General features: G+C 40.1%; 1 protein-coding gene across 3 annotated transcripts in view; it reads right to left on the bottom strand.

The window, feature by feature from the left end:
• Positions 1-16,648, bottom strand: part of LOC117542275 (spondin-1-like) — a 149,305-nt gene that overhangs the window by 87,548 nt on the left and 45,109 nt on the right. For all 3 annotated transcript variants that reach the window (XM_034209839.1, XM_034209840.1, XM_034209841.1), the window contains exons 4-6: positions 13,444-13,517; positions 12,394-12,516; positions 10,797-10,945 (exon numbers count right to left, since the gene is read on the bottom strand). In XM_034209839.1, the coding sequence (XP_034065730.1) occupies positions 10,797-10,945; positions 12,394-12,516; positions 13,444-13,517 (346 nt within the window). The remainder of the gene's footprint in view (positions 1-10,796; positions 10,946-12,393; positions 12,517-13,443; positions 13,518-16,648) is intronic.

Below are 16,648 nucleotides of genomic sequence, written 5' to 3'. Positions count from 1 at the left end.
TATATAAATGGATCAGGACAAAAAGTGAGAGAATCTTTTTTCCTGAAACTTTCAGAATCTCTTTACACAGAGGGGACACATGTTTATGTATAGAAGACATGAAAAAGTTAATTTTTCATAATAAGTCCCCTTTAAGGTTCACCAGATTAGTGCGTTTAACTAATAAAATAATCCTCCGGAGTAGCATGCCCCCTAGAACACCACAAAAGGTCCACAATCCACCAACTAGTATCTCAAAATCCTGTGGGAATCACAGGAATAGTTTAAAAATGTTGGAAATATGTTTTGATTTTTCTGCTGAGAGGTAGCGTGAAATATTGATACCATAACGGAGCGTCTACACAGCAGCGTGCGTTGACGCTTGGAGGTGGGCGTATCTGAAGCTTGTGGATTTTTTGCGAGCATCGCGACCAACAACCAATCACATGAATCTCCCGCCCCCGACATACAAAGCAATAGCAATGTTAAAACGAAGTAAACTGGATATAAAATCCCCAAACAGGCGAAAACCTACCAGTTTCATCCACTGTCTCTGCCACCTCCCTCCATGCCTCGCTCCTTCCGGTTTGTATCCCGGTAGATGAACAGAGACTGATCATACAGCACCGGGTGATTCCCTACCGCTACAATGAATTTTCTCTCCATTTTTTGGAATATGAGGAAATGACCTGCGTAGTCTCTCCCAGCATACACGCGGTTTGATTGGCTAGCGCTTGTACTGGCAGATTTGCATAAACGGGATTTAATTGGCTGACGCCTCCGTCGAGGCGTCAAAAGTTGAACATTGCTCAACTTTTTAAGCCAGCAACGCCAGCAACGCTCCACGTCGCTTCCCAAAATGCAGTTCGGCTAAAAGTGACGTCACCCCATTCAAAGTGAATGGGCAGAAGCGTTGGAAGCTTCAACGCACGCCGCTGTGTGGACGGGCCGTTACGCCTATATGGACAGCAATAGCAAGTAGCTATGTCATCTTAGCCTAGGCCCTAGCCTGATGGCTAAAAGCGGGGAGCAGCTACCAGCACCTCCTAAATTCATGTTGTATATCAGTGTTTCAATTGGTTCAAAAGGAATCATGTTAAAATGGCAATTGCAATTTTGAACGATTCTCAAACAGTAACATTTTTTTTTACCTTGTTTGCTTTGCTTACAAATTTGGAGCCATTAATTATGATAAACAAAAACTACCAATGTGTTACTACTAACGAAATGGTTAGTTAAAACCTTGTTCATTCGAGCACATCTAGTTTATACAGCAAGCGTGGACACCATGCAGCTCTTATTTGTCCAAAAAGGATGCACACCTTCTGACAGCTTCAGTGAACTGACAAAAGCATTTTAGGATCTCGGCATGTGGAAACCTGTTGCTGAATGCTGCTAAGTCATTGGTGTCATCATTTAGGGAGATCTGTTTTCATAAAGCAGTCAGAGCTGTGCTGTGCCTGCTGTGGAATTAACTGATGTGTGCCTGAAGCCTTTCAAAATGAACTTTATCACACATATTTTCCACAAGCTCTCGCATGTCTGGCCCTGTCCAGCGGGGCTTTGTGCTAACATGCAAGGAGGATTTGACGGACTGCATGATGGCCAAGTTAAACAAACAACATGATACGATAGATTTAGGCCAACATTTTGCACAGTAATGAAAACAAAACCAATTCAACAACACAAGATAGAGCAGGCTTTTGTGTCAACAGCTATTCAGCATCTCAATACTTGCTAACAGACTATACCTGGGAGTAATTCATTGGGTAATAAATGCTGCCTCATGACTTCTTCACCAACATGACGTCTTTCTGCAGTGTGCTGACACGTTTGAAGAGGCCACTCTCTGACGGTGGTGTTTTGGCATGTTCTCACATCATGACAGTGAGAACTCTCCTTGTTTTTTTGCCTGTCTTTCTGCTTGTCTTGTGCTGGATCAGGCTTGTGTTAGTTGGTGCTGGAGAGGTGGGTCTTAAGGCTCTGTCCACACATCACCACAGCTGATTGCTCCTCTGGATGGTTGGGATTCTCAGCTAAGACAGGGATTACTGACCCATGTTGGGTTCCCACCTTTACAGCAACCACTGCGTGTCTCAGCCAGTCTGAACATAGACGGCCCAGAAAATGAATAAGATATCAATGTGTATGCTTTAGTTTGTGTCTAAAACCATGAATAATATCTCTTTCAACAATCATTAACTTAATTGTTTTATCTAAAGGTTGGTACTATAAGGCAATAAGACTGTTAAACACCTGAACTGTTTTTTTTTTTTGTTTTTTTTTGTAGCCTTTATTTAACCAGGTGAAAGCCCCTTGAGATCAAAAGATCTCTTTTTCAAGGGTGACCTGCAGGACATTAGTTACACATGTAACATAAAAACAACAGAACAACAATAAGGATGACATACAACATAATGTACAGGGTACAAACTCTATTTACAGAGACAGGTACCATGAGTATCAAACAGCATGTCACCCAGCTGAGTGCTCAGTTTTAAACATGTTTGCAGACTGTTCCAATTTAGTGGAGCTGCACAACTAAAAGCTTTCTTCCCTAAGACAGTCCTAGCACTTGGCACATTTAATAAAACAACATCATGAGATCTCAGGCAATATGTACTTTCAATTCGTCGAGAGATCAGAGAGCAGATATAAAAAGGTAGTTTACCCAACATGGCTTTGTAAATGAACATGTACCAATGACTGAGCCTCCGTACAGTTAGTGAAGGCAGACCTGCCTTGGCATACAGGGTACAGTGATGAGTAAGTGCTTTACAGTTAGTAACAAATCTCAGAGCACTGTGATAGGCGGCATCTAACTTTTCCAGGCAATGGGCAGGTGCATTCATATAGATCAAATCACCATAGTCCAGCACAGGTAAAAAGGTCACAGTGACTAGCCTTTTCCTGGCTTCAAAAGAGAAACAGGACTTGTTTCCGAAAAAGAAACCTAGTCTAACCCTCAGCTTTTTAAGCAGGTTATTGACATGAAGTTTAAAAGTAAGACAATCATCAAGCCAGATACCTAGGTATTTATAACTGGTAACCACTTCAAGTACTTGTCCTTGCATAGTAACAATATCCAAAACAGGCTCTGGTGTCTTTTTAGCTTTTGAAAATAGCATTACCTTGGTTTTATCAACATTTAAAATAAGCTTAAGTTCAGCAAGCTGAGTCTGAATAATGTTAAAAACAGCCTGTAATTTAACACCAGGAGGGACCATAACACCATGGAGGGACCTGCACAGTACATCACGGTATCATCAGCATAAAAATGTAAAGTAGCTTCATCCACATTTTCACCTAAACTGTTGATATATATGGAGAATAATAGTGGACCTAAAACAGAACCTTGAGGAACACCATTAGCAATGTTTAACCACTCAGAAGACAGCCCATCAAAGTGAACACATTGGGACCTTTCAGAGAGGTAGTTCACAAACCAACCCACTGCATGGCTGGACATGCCTATACTGGCTAACCTCTGCTTTAAGATGCGATGATCAAACGCTTTGGAAAGGTCAATAAATAGAGCTGCACAACTCTGCTTATTGTCTAAAATACTCGTACTGTCATTCACCACTTTCATTGTGGCAGTGATGGTGCTATGTTGTTTTCTGAAGCCTGACTGATGTTTAGACAGGATATCATTTTTACATAAAAACTCCTTTACTTGCTCACTCACTAGGCGTTCGAGCACCTTCGCCAGAACTGACAATTTAGAGATTGGCCTATAGTTATTTAAAATAGTTGCCTCCCCTCCTTTTAGTAAAGGCAAGACATAAGCTGACTTCCATACTTTTGGAATTGCATTTGTGCTGAGGGAGAGGTTAAAAAGAGTAGTAAGAGGAAGAGCAATAAAATCTGCAGCTATCTTTAAAAAGAAAGGTTCTACGTTGTCCGGGCCAGCCGGTTTCTTAGGATCTAGCTTAGATAAGGCTTCATGAACAACATTGACAGTAAAAGAGTAAAACTGAAAGGGTTTTCCAGACCACATTGTTCAGAGTCACGGATTGGGGTGTTCACAGAAGCAGAGTTAGTCACAGAATCAAACATAGAACCGCAGGACACAAAATGCTCATTAAAGCAATTTAACATAGTGGCCCTGTCCGATATAGTGCCAGATGCTGTGGTAAGGCACGGAGGTAGCTCATTACGGATCTCACCGGTGGATATCGATTTTATTGCTTTCCAAAATTTCCTAGGATTATTTAGGTTTTCTGTGGTAACTGACAAATAGTACTTCGACTTTGCACTTTTGACATTTGAAGTGAAGCTATTCCTTAGCTGCCTAAAACGCAGCCACTCTACCTCTGAGCCTGATTGCCTAGCCTTTGCCCAGGCCTTGTTTCTCTCATGAAGGAGACTAGACAGCTCAGCAGAAAACCAAGGATTGTCTCGTCCCTTTACTCTAAATGTACGCAGGGGTGCATGTCTATCAATGATCTCCATAAAACCAAGATAAAAATAAGACCATGCGGTTTCCACATCAGCACACAGATCGATTTTACCCCAATCAAAATCAAACAGATCATGCACAAAACCCTGCTCAACAAAATGTTTTTTGTCTCTCTTAATGATAATGCGAGGTTTAACCTTTTGGACCTTAGTGTCCCTAATTGTGGCTACAACACAGTGATCACTCAGATCATTTGCAAATACTCCCACAGATGAATATTTATGACAAACATTAGTTAAAATGAGATCAATTAGGGAGGATTTATTAGGGGACTTAATATTTGGGCGAGTAGGACTGTCAACAATCTGAGTAACATTCAAAGAGATACAAAGGTTTTTAAAATCCTCTGACACTGCAGTTAACCAGTCCCAGTTAAAATCTCCAAGTAGCACTATTTCCTTGTAGTCTAGTTGTGATAAAAGATTTGCTAGTGAAGACAAGGAGTCTTTGACAGCTGAGGGGGGTCTGTAACAACTCACTACCATGACCTGTTGACCCTTTGCCACTTCTATATTTATGGCTAAAAATTCAAATTGCTTACTGATCGATTTGGAAACTAATGTGGTTACACTGAACTTATTCTTAACATAAATGGCAACGCCACCACCTTTATTAGGACGGTCGGTACGATACACATTAAAACCATTTAAGGCAATGTCAGAGGCCAAAATAGATTTGTTTAGCCATGTTTCTGATAAGACAATGACGTCAGCGTCAGTCGAGCTCGCCCAGATACGGACAAAATCTAGTTTACCTAACAGACTGCGCACATTCAAGTGGATGAAACCCAACCCAGACCTAGCTTTAAAATCAGCAGGAGTAGCGATCTGACTACTACTACTGGGCGGACCAGGGTTAGGTTGTACATTTCCTGACAGTAATAACAACAAAAAAACCAGGCATCTTTTTCTCTTAAACGACACAAATACATTGTCATCTAATTTAGAAACACCGGAAAAGTCTGCGAGAGTGTGATTAGAGCTTAAGAAGCAGTCCTGAAGAACCATCATCGCAGGAAAATAAAAAAGACAAACATATTTTGTCGAGCAGATTGACTGTGACAAGGCAACCGGTAATTCTTTGAGCAACACATCCGAACCTTTGCAGGGGATGCCCACTGCGGGTGGCAGAACAGACCTGAATCCAGTAGTCTTCTCAGAATGACTAGAGATCTTCTCATAGTCCAAAACAGTTAACAGGCACAGCAGAATCCCGATATGGGCCATTTTCCCAGACCAGCACACAGTATCCGCGATGTTCCTGGAGCAAAATCAGCACAGCAGCAAAGGACAGGCGAAAACAGCAGCGTGGAAGCGCTCCGGTCCCTCCGTGGTATCCCCGGGGTGAAAGCAGACCTCTGCAACAGCAGAACCAGGACAGGTGGAAAGCAGGCCCCAGCGGTGGTAAAATCCTCCTCCGCACAGCAGCACACGCCCGGTGGAAGCAGGCCAAGCCCGAAGCGTGGATCCACTCCGTCTCTCCGCGACGACTCCGGGGTAAAAACCTCTCCAGTACAGCCGTATTCTACAGGTGGGAGCAGGCTTCCGTAAATCGCAGATCGCATGCAGCAACAGGTGGAGCCGCTCCGTCTCTTCGCGACGTCTCCGGAGGAAAAACACCTCAGTACAGGTGGGAGTAGGCCTCCACAGTTCGCAGACAACTAAAACTACTACTTGTATAAGCAGGGATGGCTAAAAGTTTGTAAGCAGGAGAGCTAGATGCTGCTAGATGCTAACAGATGCTAACAGGTAAGTGCGAGCCTGTAGAAATTGCGACTGCCTCCAATGACAGCGTAGGTGTGAGTGGACAGTTGAAACAACATCCACAATATTCATCTGGCTGCTACTTAAAAATTATTTATCAATTTACCTAATATATCATATTTCAATGACTTGCATATAGACTTGTATTGCACTATTTCACTATTTTAAACTATTTTCTTCTTGTATTTACTATCTGTTTAGCTGTGTTTTGTGTTGCACTGTTGGAGAAGCCTGTGACACACGATTTTCATCGACATACCTACACTGTAGCTATGTTCGTTTGACAAATAAAGAGCCTTGAACCCTATAAGGGTTAAGGTTTGGATGAAGACACACAGAAATGCTGGAATATTTGAAGGTAAATAGTCATTCAGTCATTCTCTGATGTTAGGATGCATGCTTTCTATGAGACAAATCCTTTGAATAATCATCACCTATGAGTCATGTTTTCTAATAACCTTATGATAATTATAACTGCCAGAGGCCATCTGTCATGCTGCAACCTCTGTCTGAACTGAATTTATGTGAAATACTGTACTGTGACAATTAACAGATATGCTTGTGAGACAATGTTATTTTGATGTAGTGCATTAGGTACAATACTTGTTTACTCACTAGTTTAGCTTTAAAGCTAACACATATGTCCAAAAAAAGAAGAACAATGTTTAGATATTTTGGATTTTGTACATATCAAATACAAATAAATATAAGATATAGTGTTTTCCTTAGTGAGGAAAGATAAAGTGGTTATCAGTGATTTTCAAATGCTCTTTTCCTGCATTTCGGCAGGAGATCCGACATATACTGGACCTATATTATTGACCGAGTTAATTGTTAATATGTATATTGTTCTATTATTCAAAATCTTTTTTAATTCAGTATAAAATATTTAGATTTCTTGTATTCTTGGATCTGGGGTCAACGCTGCTTCTTAAATGGAAAACAATACGACAACCTACTTTATTATCAGTTTCGATTTTCTTAAAGACAGAACAAATTGTAGGGTCTATATTTTGCTATGTGAATGGGACATAAAACCTTTTCATTCATGGATATAAAAAAGGTTTCGAAGACCCCCTGTTAGAAAGCCCAACATCTCAATAGCTTACATTCCAGTGTGAAGTGTGCAATCTAGCTGTTTCATTTCAGAGCTCAATAGCTAACATTCCAGTTTAAAGTACACAATCAAGCCATGTCAATCTGCTGTGTATCAGAATGAGGTTTCCATTGTGTCAGGGTAGTTAGCCCCAGAGACAGACAGAGCCCGCCAAGAGAGGAGTTAGGGCTGTCCGTCAGCCTCTGATGTCTCCACACAGCAGCCCAAAGCTAAACTGACAGGCACACACCAAACTGACAGCCCACTAACAACACATTATTGTTCCCTTGCAAATGGCCAGGACACACCTTTCAGAGGCCAGAGAAAAGGAGAGGACACGCAGCATGAGGACACACAGATACAGCTACACTGTATATACCGTTGGCCTCAGAACACTTAAATTAAGCATATGCTGATTAGGGTTGGTCAAGCAGGAAAAAAAAACAATATATAAGTTGATTCGATGACACTTAAATATTGTGTATTGTGAAATGTTCCATGTTCTGGAAATTGTTGGTAAAACTGGGAACTGGTTTCTTTTGTGTTTGTGAGGCAGACTACCTCTCCACATTTAAGAGCAGATTTAAGACTTTCCTTTTTGATAAAGCTTATAAATAGGGCTGGCTTAGGCTAGCTTTGAACCAGCCCCTGGTATATAGGCTTAGACTGTCAGTATCAGGAGAGTTTTACCTTTTACCTTTCACCTTTCTTCTCCTACTTATTTTTCTCTTTTTGTTGTCCTGGATGTTTTTGTGTGGATATGTGGATGTTTTCCCTTGCATGATGCAATGATCTAGGGACGCAGTGTGTTGTATTCTGTACTCATTGTAAAGCCACTTGAGACAAATGTGTAATTTTTTATATTGAGCAATTTATACACCTTTTGTTTGATATTTGACTGGTTGATTTATGAGGGGAAAAAAAAGAATACTTTAAGAAAATGAAATACTTGAGAAAATTAGGCAATCGTAAGGTAATATCTTAAGAATGCTATAGATCCAGAAATCAGTTCTATTCACTTTAGGAAACACTCCCTTCAAAGGCCTAAATCATAATTCCATTAATTACATGTACAGCTACTGTATAGTTTAGTTTAATATACAGCGAGCAGCTTATTGATCACCTGTTTGGAGGTTTGATCCCCAGATCCTGACCACATATCAAGTGTCAATGAACATTTGGAGTTCCTATTGAGTGAAATGTGAGACATTCTCATGTCATTAGAAATATACAAATATTTCCGCCGGTTGATAAACTTTGAGTGATTACATTGGAAATGTACAACACAGTTTTGGCCGCCTCACTCTTGTCGAGAACCTACATTTAAGCCCCTGTCACACTGTCCCGAAATTGACACCCGATGGACACACGATAAAGGAAATGTTCAAATTCGGCTGTGATCGTAGCAACATCGGGCCATTCGTGAGGGCATCTTAAGCTATCGTATGACCGCCGGTGGAGTTTCTCAGGCTCCGGCAGCAACTTCGTGAGCGGCAACTTCGTAAGGCACTCGTGAGGGCATCTTGTCAAGTCGTGTCATCTTCGTGTTATCATTGGTGCATTCGCCCTCACTCTGATCGGGGCGAATGTCCGATGGCACCGATGATAACAAGATGCCCTAACGATGGCCTTACGAAGGGCAAAATTGACACACGAATTAAACACGAAAATGAACCTTCGCAAGGTCCTTCGGCTATTTTTTGGCATGCCAAAGATTTTGCCACCGCTCACGAAGTTGCTGCCGGAGCCTGAGAAACTCCACCGGCGGTCATACGAAGGCTTAAGATGCCCTCACGAATGGCCCGATGATGCTACGATCAGAGCCGCATTTGAACATTTCCTTTATCGTGTGTCCATCGGGTTGTTTTATTGCACAACAAAATCATGTAAACATATTATGTAAATAACCCAATTTGTGTTCTGTGAAACTGAAAAGGATATAATATATTATTTTGAAGGCGAGTTGACAGGAAGTTAGTGTTGCTATGGAAACAACAACATGACTGAGAAAACGTAATATCTTCTACATATAAAGACGGAGAAAGTAAAAAACAAAGTCGGAAAATATCAGTACAGTATCATAGTACTTTAACATAATTGTTTGTGTTACTTTCGTTGCAGTTGTATGTCGTAATGTAATGTAAATGTTGCCTTCGTGTGTGGTTCGGGGCCATCTTCGTGCGAAATTCACAATTCAATATTCGTGTGTCCATCGGGTGTACATTTTGGGACAGTGTGACAGGGGCTTAAAGGTATGTGTCCAAAGAACACTTTCAATTTGCAGAAAGTTTTAGGATTGGTATGAATCTCCGAAAATTCCAAAAGGACACTTTGTTTTTCCCGCTTATACACCAAATCCCTGCCAGAGTCAATTTTCCTTAATCTTCTCGTGTAATATGTGAGAAAGGTTCAGTTTATAGTTATAGTGTGTCGGCTGTCCTATAATTGATAACATGCTTAGTATTTTACAAATTATAGTTTGTTTATTTGACTAGTGATGAAGCTAATTCGAGAACATACTGAGGTTGGGTTGTTGGGCAAGTAATGTATTTGGTCTATTATGACTGTATGCCACAGTGTTACCCTGACTTAAAACTGAGTGTCAATTGTATATTTGTAAAGGTCTAGCTAAAGCAAATTCTATAAATTGTATAGCAATATATCTGTCAATTTCTGTTGTCTCACAGTACACACTTTCTCATTTTAACCATCCTTTAAGTATTTGAATAGACACTCCTCTTAGCTGTATCCTTTCAAGCTTTCCAGTCAGGGGTATGTTCCATTTCTCTTTGCAAACACACACACTCAGCCAACAGCCTGTCCTTTCACGGTGTAATCTCGTGGATGCCTTCCAAAAATATCGAACCCCTAAAGGCAAAGTTAACTCAGAAGAAGTCTGCTGATGGTTTAATAAGAAAGATAATGAGAGGGTGAGAGTATGAGGACGTCCTGCGTTGCCATGTACATGCCTTGCTGATGTGGAAATGAGAATTTCACTGTATTGCATTCATTGGTTGCTGTGTGTGTGTGTGTGTGTGTGTGTGTGTGTGTGGTGTGTGTGTGTGTGTGTGTGTGTGTGTGTGGTGTGTGTGTGTGTGTGTGTGTGTGTGTGGTGTGTGTGTGTGTGTGTGTGTGTGTGTGTGTGTGGTGTGTGTGTGTGTGTGTGGTGTGTGTGTGTGTGTGTGTGTGTGTGTGTGTGTGTGTGTGTGTGTGTGTGTGTGTGTGTGTGTGTGTGTGTGTGTGTGTGCGTGCGTTGGATTCTTATTGCCTCAGCCTGTCATTAACCTCTCAGTATGTTATAATAGGCCCTGACAAATGGCAGGTTGGTACTGATACTGTATCTACATTCTGCATGCACTCATAATGGTTGGAGCCTTTCTGTGCATTCCATTTTTACCACTAACACATGGGGGTCAGAAAAACAGATGGAAAGACATGGAAATAGTGCTGTTACATCAGACATGATAACCCTCAGAGGCTCCATCTGATACCCTACCTTCTGTCGAATCTGCTCTTCCATCTTGATGGGGGAGCCGAACTCAGCGACCTGACGGACGCCCTCGCTGGCGTAGCCCCCATACTCCCACAGCACGTAGCTTCTGGAGTGAGACGCACCAATCAGAGCCGACCAGTGGTTGGCTCGTCCTGGAAGACATTTGGGATATTTGACTCAGAAGGGAGTGAATATCAGCTGATTGAATAAGTAGATAGCTGGGTGCCTGAAGACTGTTTATCATATTTTCAAAGAAAGATGATAAACTGTTATTTTCAGTTGGTTGATCATCATTTGCAACTAGTGGAGACAAGCAGAAGTCACTGCGCCTGAGCAGTGGCGTTTTTATATGTACAAAAGTGGTGGGCCACAAAAAACTTAGATGTCTATAAGCTTCTGCAGAGAGGTTCATGGCTGGTGAGGCACTGGCACTGACTCTTCAGGTTACAAATATTATATTTTGACCTAAATCAAAATATAATATTATTTTCAAAAGCTTTTTTTGTCTGATGCTTCAATTAATTTTAAACAGACAGTTCAACAAAAGGATACCCAAAACATGTAATTTTATCATTTAAATATTGAATTGTTCTCTCTTAGTAAGATCCCATTTTCAATAAAATGGTGGTCTTACCTTGACTTGAAGATTAAGGCCATTTGCCTATCCTTCTGGACAAAAATCTCTATTACTTTTTTGTAAAAGTCCTCCTTATCTTCTTGTAGTTTCAAAAGACTATTATAAATCTAGTCGATAGATTTATGATTAGAAAATTATAAAAGTAGGGGTAGACATGTGGATATTATCCGGCTGAACAAAATGTGCATTTATCTAACAGGTACGTTTCCCACATATCTTATTTCGAGCTATTCTCTAAAATCCTATGGAGAAATCTCATTGCTTTTTTGTTTTTACAGTCACCGTTCACTTAGACAGTGAGAGGGAGGGGCATGATCGGGTTTTGTCCCACATGGCTCTAAACAGCTCAACACACTGTACTGTAGACACTAATTAGAAGAACACAGACTAAAACAGCAATGCACAGATGAATCAGATGATTAAACATGATCTTAAAATATATTTTATATTTTTTTAAATTTATTATTTGCATTTTTTGGTAATCATTATTTTTAATACTTTCTACTGACACTAGGTGGGGCTGTGCACCACCTGCCCCTAATGACCAGTTGCCACTGCGCCTGAGCCAAGCCCAAAGGAAGTGAGCCAGACATTGAAGTACATTTCTACAGTGGCCAAACAGTGGTTCTACAACTTCTGTGTCAGCCACTTGATGTCATTGGGCCAAAAAATACTTTTCCCATGGGGTACTTAAGGGAAAGAGACATCAGTAAAACAGCAACAAAAAAATGGAAAACATATATATAGTCATTTTTTTTTTTATCATTAAGTACAATGTGCTAACAGTCGAATCCATAGTGATTTCCCCTCTCTAACTTTAGCTCTAATTTTAGACCTTACTCACAACAAGAAACCCAATATGCCTCTTTTTGTATAATTGTTTGGTTTTCAAACAAAACCCATCTTATTATTCTGATTGCCGTGTCCTGACTCTTTTTTGACTAGTCAATGGTTTGAACTTACTTGGGTAGTCTTTGGGATGTACTTTCTCTGACCAGTTGCCGAAGAAGGTCAGTCTGTACTTGGCTGTTCCACAGGCGCAGCACTCTATAGCCGGAGTTGCTGTGGCCTCACCGAACACACGCTCTACAGGGAGACAAGATAGGACAACACACTCATATTAACGGCAGACAAGATGCACAAGGCAAAATAATGGCAGTAAACACAGTTCAGGGGCTGACAGACAAACAAAGACCAGCCAGAGCAAGCTTTGACACTAATGCGTACCTGCATACATTACCTGATAAATGACTTCAATTTGGACCCAGGGAGAATGTCACCAAATTACCTCCTCTGAATAAACTTCTATTTAAGTAACACATTAGCCTTGGCGCAGTCTCATAAATATTCAAAAATTGGCCTGGACCGATTTTTTTGAAAGATAGGTCAAGGAGAGTGCTTGAATATTTATGAGTCCCCAAATTATAAAAAAAATAAATCCACACTTAAGTTATGGCAGGATGAGTCAAACATTGGAGGCGCCTCACTTGACAGCAAATTGAAACGGAGAGGCTTTATTGGCTTGCATAATAGCCCGGAAAATTAAATTTCTGCAAGGAGAGGAAGATTTTATTAAAGTGAGATTCCCCTGAGATAAAGTTTGGACAAACACTTTGTCTGGGATTTGGTTTTTACTGTACAATAAATGTGTGCATCAGAGCTAAAATGGTCTGTCTCAGAAGTGTTTCATTTGGCAGCAGACAGCTTTCCAAATCTGGCGTGACATCACAGGTAACATAAAAGCTATGTTGCTGCTCTGTGGTGAACTACAGAGGAATATTTAACATCCAAATGGACTCCCATGAGATCCATTATCCGTTGTCCTCACAGTTTTTCTCCACTGGCCTCATATTTGTTTTAACACGGTATAAAAGACTGGGAGCTGTTTAGTTCCGAAATAGGAAAGAAAAAGGGATAAAACAAGGGGGTAATGGAACCATAATGGGCGGTCAAAGATGAAAAGATAAGCAGCCATCATAGAATAATGGGGACATGATGGGCAGCTGTCATTACCTTTCTCACACAGTGGGATCGTGAGAGAGCCTTCATCCTGGAAATAAATGACTTTCTTCTGGACAATACTGGCCCTGGAGAGACATAGAGAGAGGTAGTGGGTGAGGGGAAGGGGAAGGAGAATGGAGAGAAAATGATGAGTTGGGTAGTAATAGGGGTGCAAAAAGTGCATTAGATGGATAATACTGTTGTTTTTTTCAATATCTGATCCATATAATCCGCAGCAACATGGGAAAGTAATGGGTTCCCTGATGTTTCGTAGAGTACAAATCTTTTCACAGAAACACAATGTATTATTTTCCTCGTGAAACACCACACTGCTGCTGTATGAAATGTAACAGAGCAATCATGCCCACAGACACGGAGAATGAAAGAGCCAGAATTACAGTCGGGAGTTATAGATCCGTAGACAGCAAGCAGACCACAGTTCTAACTTATGAGCTAATATCAGCTGGAAATGAAACTTTCCCAAGGATGCTGTTTTCCCAAAAGGAGTTTTTCTTCAGTATAAATGAAATGTATTTCTGTTATTGCACATATGGAGCCATGAAACGTTGTGTGATGCCACTCTTATGGAGTTTGGAGATGGTGGAGAAGTATAAAAAGTGTCAGAGGAACAATAAGGCCTTGCAACGCTTTTACTATAAGTTTTACGTTCTATTGCAATAGAGTTGCATTTACTCCCAGCACTCCTACATTCCTAACAAAAAAAATGTAAATAAAAAAATGTATTGTTTTATTAATCAGGTTCTCCTTTTTAAACCTTCGACCCAACATTTTAAAAGAGTGTGCCCTGAGCACCCAAAGCTCATTAATACATAATTTATACTTTGGCCAACAAATATTCATTAGAAATAATCAAATTTAAGAAAAACAAGTCATATCCCATGTCAAAAACCCTGTTTTACGTTTTGAACTTATATAACCTTTCCAACCTTTCCTTTTGGAATGCCTACAATTTTGCAGATTTGTGCTTTGGAAATGATGCCACCAAAAATATTCTTTATTTAATTGTATTATATGGTTGAAATATGTACCAGTTATATATTTTTCTACCAGCAGTCTTTGCGTGGCAGCAGCAGGGTCTTCAGAGAGTCTCTGAGATTCATAAAGGCGGGACATGAAAGTGAGCTGAACAACACAGAGCGTGGAGACAGAGGAGGGACTGGAGACATTAAGGAGGAGTAATCACATATATTGCTCCTATACATCTCACACAGACTGAACGCTGCAAAACACCCTGCAACATGGGTTGACTGCTTGGGCATGAAATTGAAAAACAAAAGTGAAGAATACAGACACACTGTGTGTTTGCATCTTTTTCCCTGTTAGTTCTCAGTAAAAATGATGTAAACAACATTTACTGTCTTTATTTATAAACAGTTTTTCAATAGATGTCCAATCTGTGCATCAGTTTGAGAGTTTATCTTGAAAATGTGTCAATTACAGATCACTGCACCTCAGAGAATGCAGATAGAGATATGTGTAGGAGGAAACAAGATCTAACAACTTTGGTGTATTTCCCTATGGTTGTAAAGAGGTCATACTTTATATATCTAAAAATTGAGCTATAGGTGTGGGCAAGTATCTAATATCATAATATTCTCAACTTTATTTCTATAGCCATTTTTCTTATAATGACACAAATATTAAAAACTGAAATATTACATCAATATACTAAAGAAAAAACAAAGAACAGAGGGATGTTAAAAACACCAGAGGATAAAATAAACTATACACATACATAAAATGGCCAGGGAGGGATGATAAAACCCAGCATATTAAATATTTTAGGAAGGGAATTAAAAGATGCTAGTGATGTGCCGTGGCTGTGGGATCTGACAGCAAAAGCCTACTAGCATAGCATAGGTCTCAGATATATACAAAAATATATCTTCCTGTTACAAAAGTGCTGATTCTGGGTATAAACAGGTCTCTCTTGAGAATGAGACCCTGTGTCTCAATGAGATTTTCACTTGTATAAATAATACATAAAAATCAAATAAGAGGGGGCGGAGCTTATGCCGGCTCATGCGGGACCTGGCAGATACTGTCTAAAATGCTGCGGTGATGAAACGCAAGGATTATTAGATCAAGGATTATTTCTGAAACAGTATGGAGCTCAAAGGCTTTCTCTCTTGCCGGTTATACCACAAGGTGAGTTCCTTTTTATTTCCTGCTTCTTCACACACATGCTCTCCAGTACAGGTTAGCTCTGAGTGTTAGCGATGCTAATGTAAACACCGACCATATTACGTCCAAAACAGTCGGGCATTGTTTCTGATAGCAACTTTCTGATAGTGCTGTGGGTCCGCCGCCGATTTGACATCATATCGGACGCAAATCTGGATCAGAGATTTGGGTACGGAGGAAAAGAGAGAGGGTTTTATTTTCTGACGCTGCGTGAGTTCCCTGACACATATTTATGTATAAAACACATACAAAAGTGAATTTTGCATGATAGGTCCCCTTTAATATAATCACATTTTCTGATGCCTGTTTCAGGTGCCTAAACCTATAAAAAGGTGTTTTAAACTTTGCAACAACTCCCACTCTCACCAGGTATTTCCAAGTAGTCCTGATTTAGTCTGAATTTCTGCATTTTATTAAGCACGTATTGAGTGTGCCTTAACTACTCCAGGCAGTAATTAATAACAAAGTGTCAGACAGATTGTTTTTAAAGCTATAATCATTGACCTTCATTTGGCGTTTCACTGTGGCCCCCTGAAGGCAGTGGAATATGTTGCGAAAAAAATATTTATTAACAGCTTATAAAGTTATTTATGTATGTGTTGGAAAGCAATTTACATTTCCAGAAGGCAAAGAGCTTTTATTTGCTGCCAACATCTTTAGCAAAGCATATGGCTCTATAGCTGCTTACTTCTCCCGAATGCTGGTTGGCCCTTGGCAAGTATCAATCAATCAATCAATGTTTATTTATATAGCCCAATATCACAAATGTTACATTTGTCTCAGTGGTCTTCACAGTTTGTACAGAATATCAGTATGACAATACGACACCCTCTGTCCTTTGACCCTCACACAAGTAGATCATAAAGGTTTATAACATTTTACCAATAAGACCAAAACAGTAATATTGTGCAACTTAAAACAAAGAAACAAGACACTAAAACTGTCAGTAGCGCCAAGACACACTGCAGAGATAGTAATAATTATTTGAGATACTTTAAAAGACTCTTTTTAC

Source organism: Gymnodraco acuticeps, unplaced genomic scaffold, assembly GCF_902827175.1.
Source record: "Gymnodraco acuticeps unplaced genomic scaffold, fGymAcu1.1, whole genome shotgun sequence".
NCBI classification, from domain to species: domain Eukaryota; kingdom Metazoa; phylum Chordata; class Actinopteri; order Perciformes; family Bathydraconidae; genus Gymnodraco; species Gymnodraco acuticeps.
Note: the sequence above shows the minus strand (reverse complement) of the source record. Positions and strands in the feature narration are given on the sequence as shown.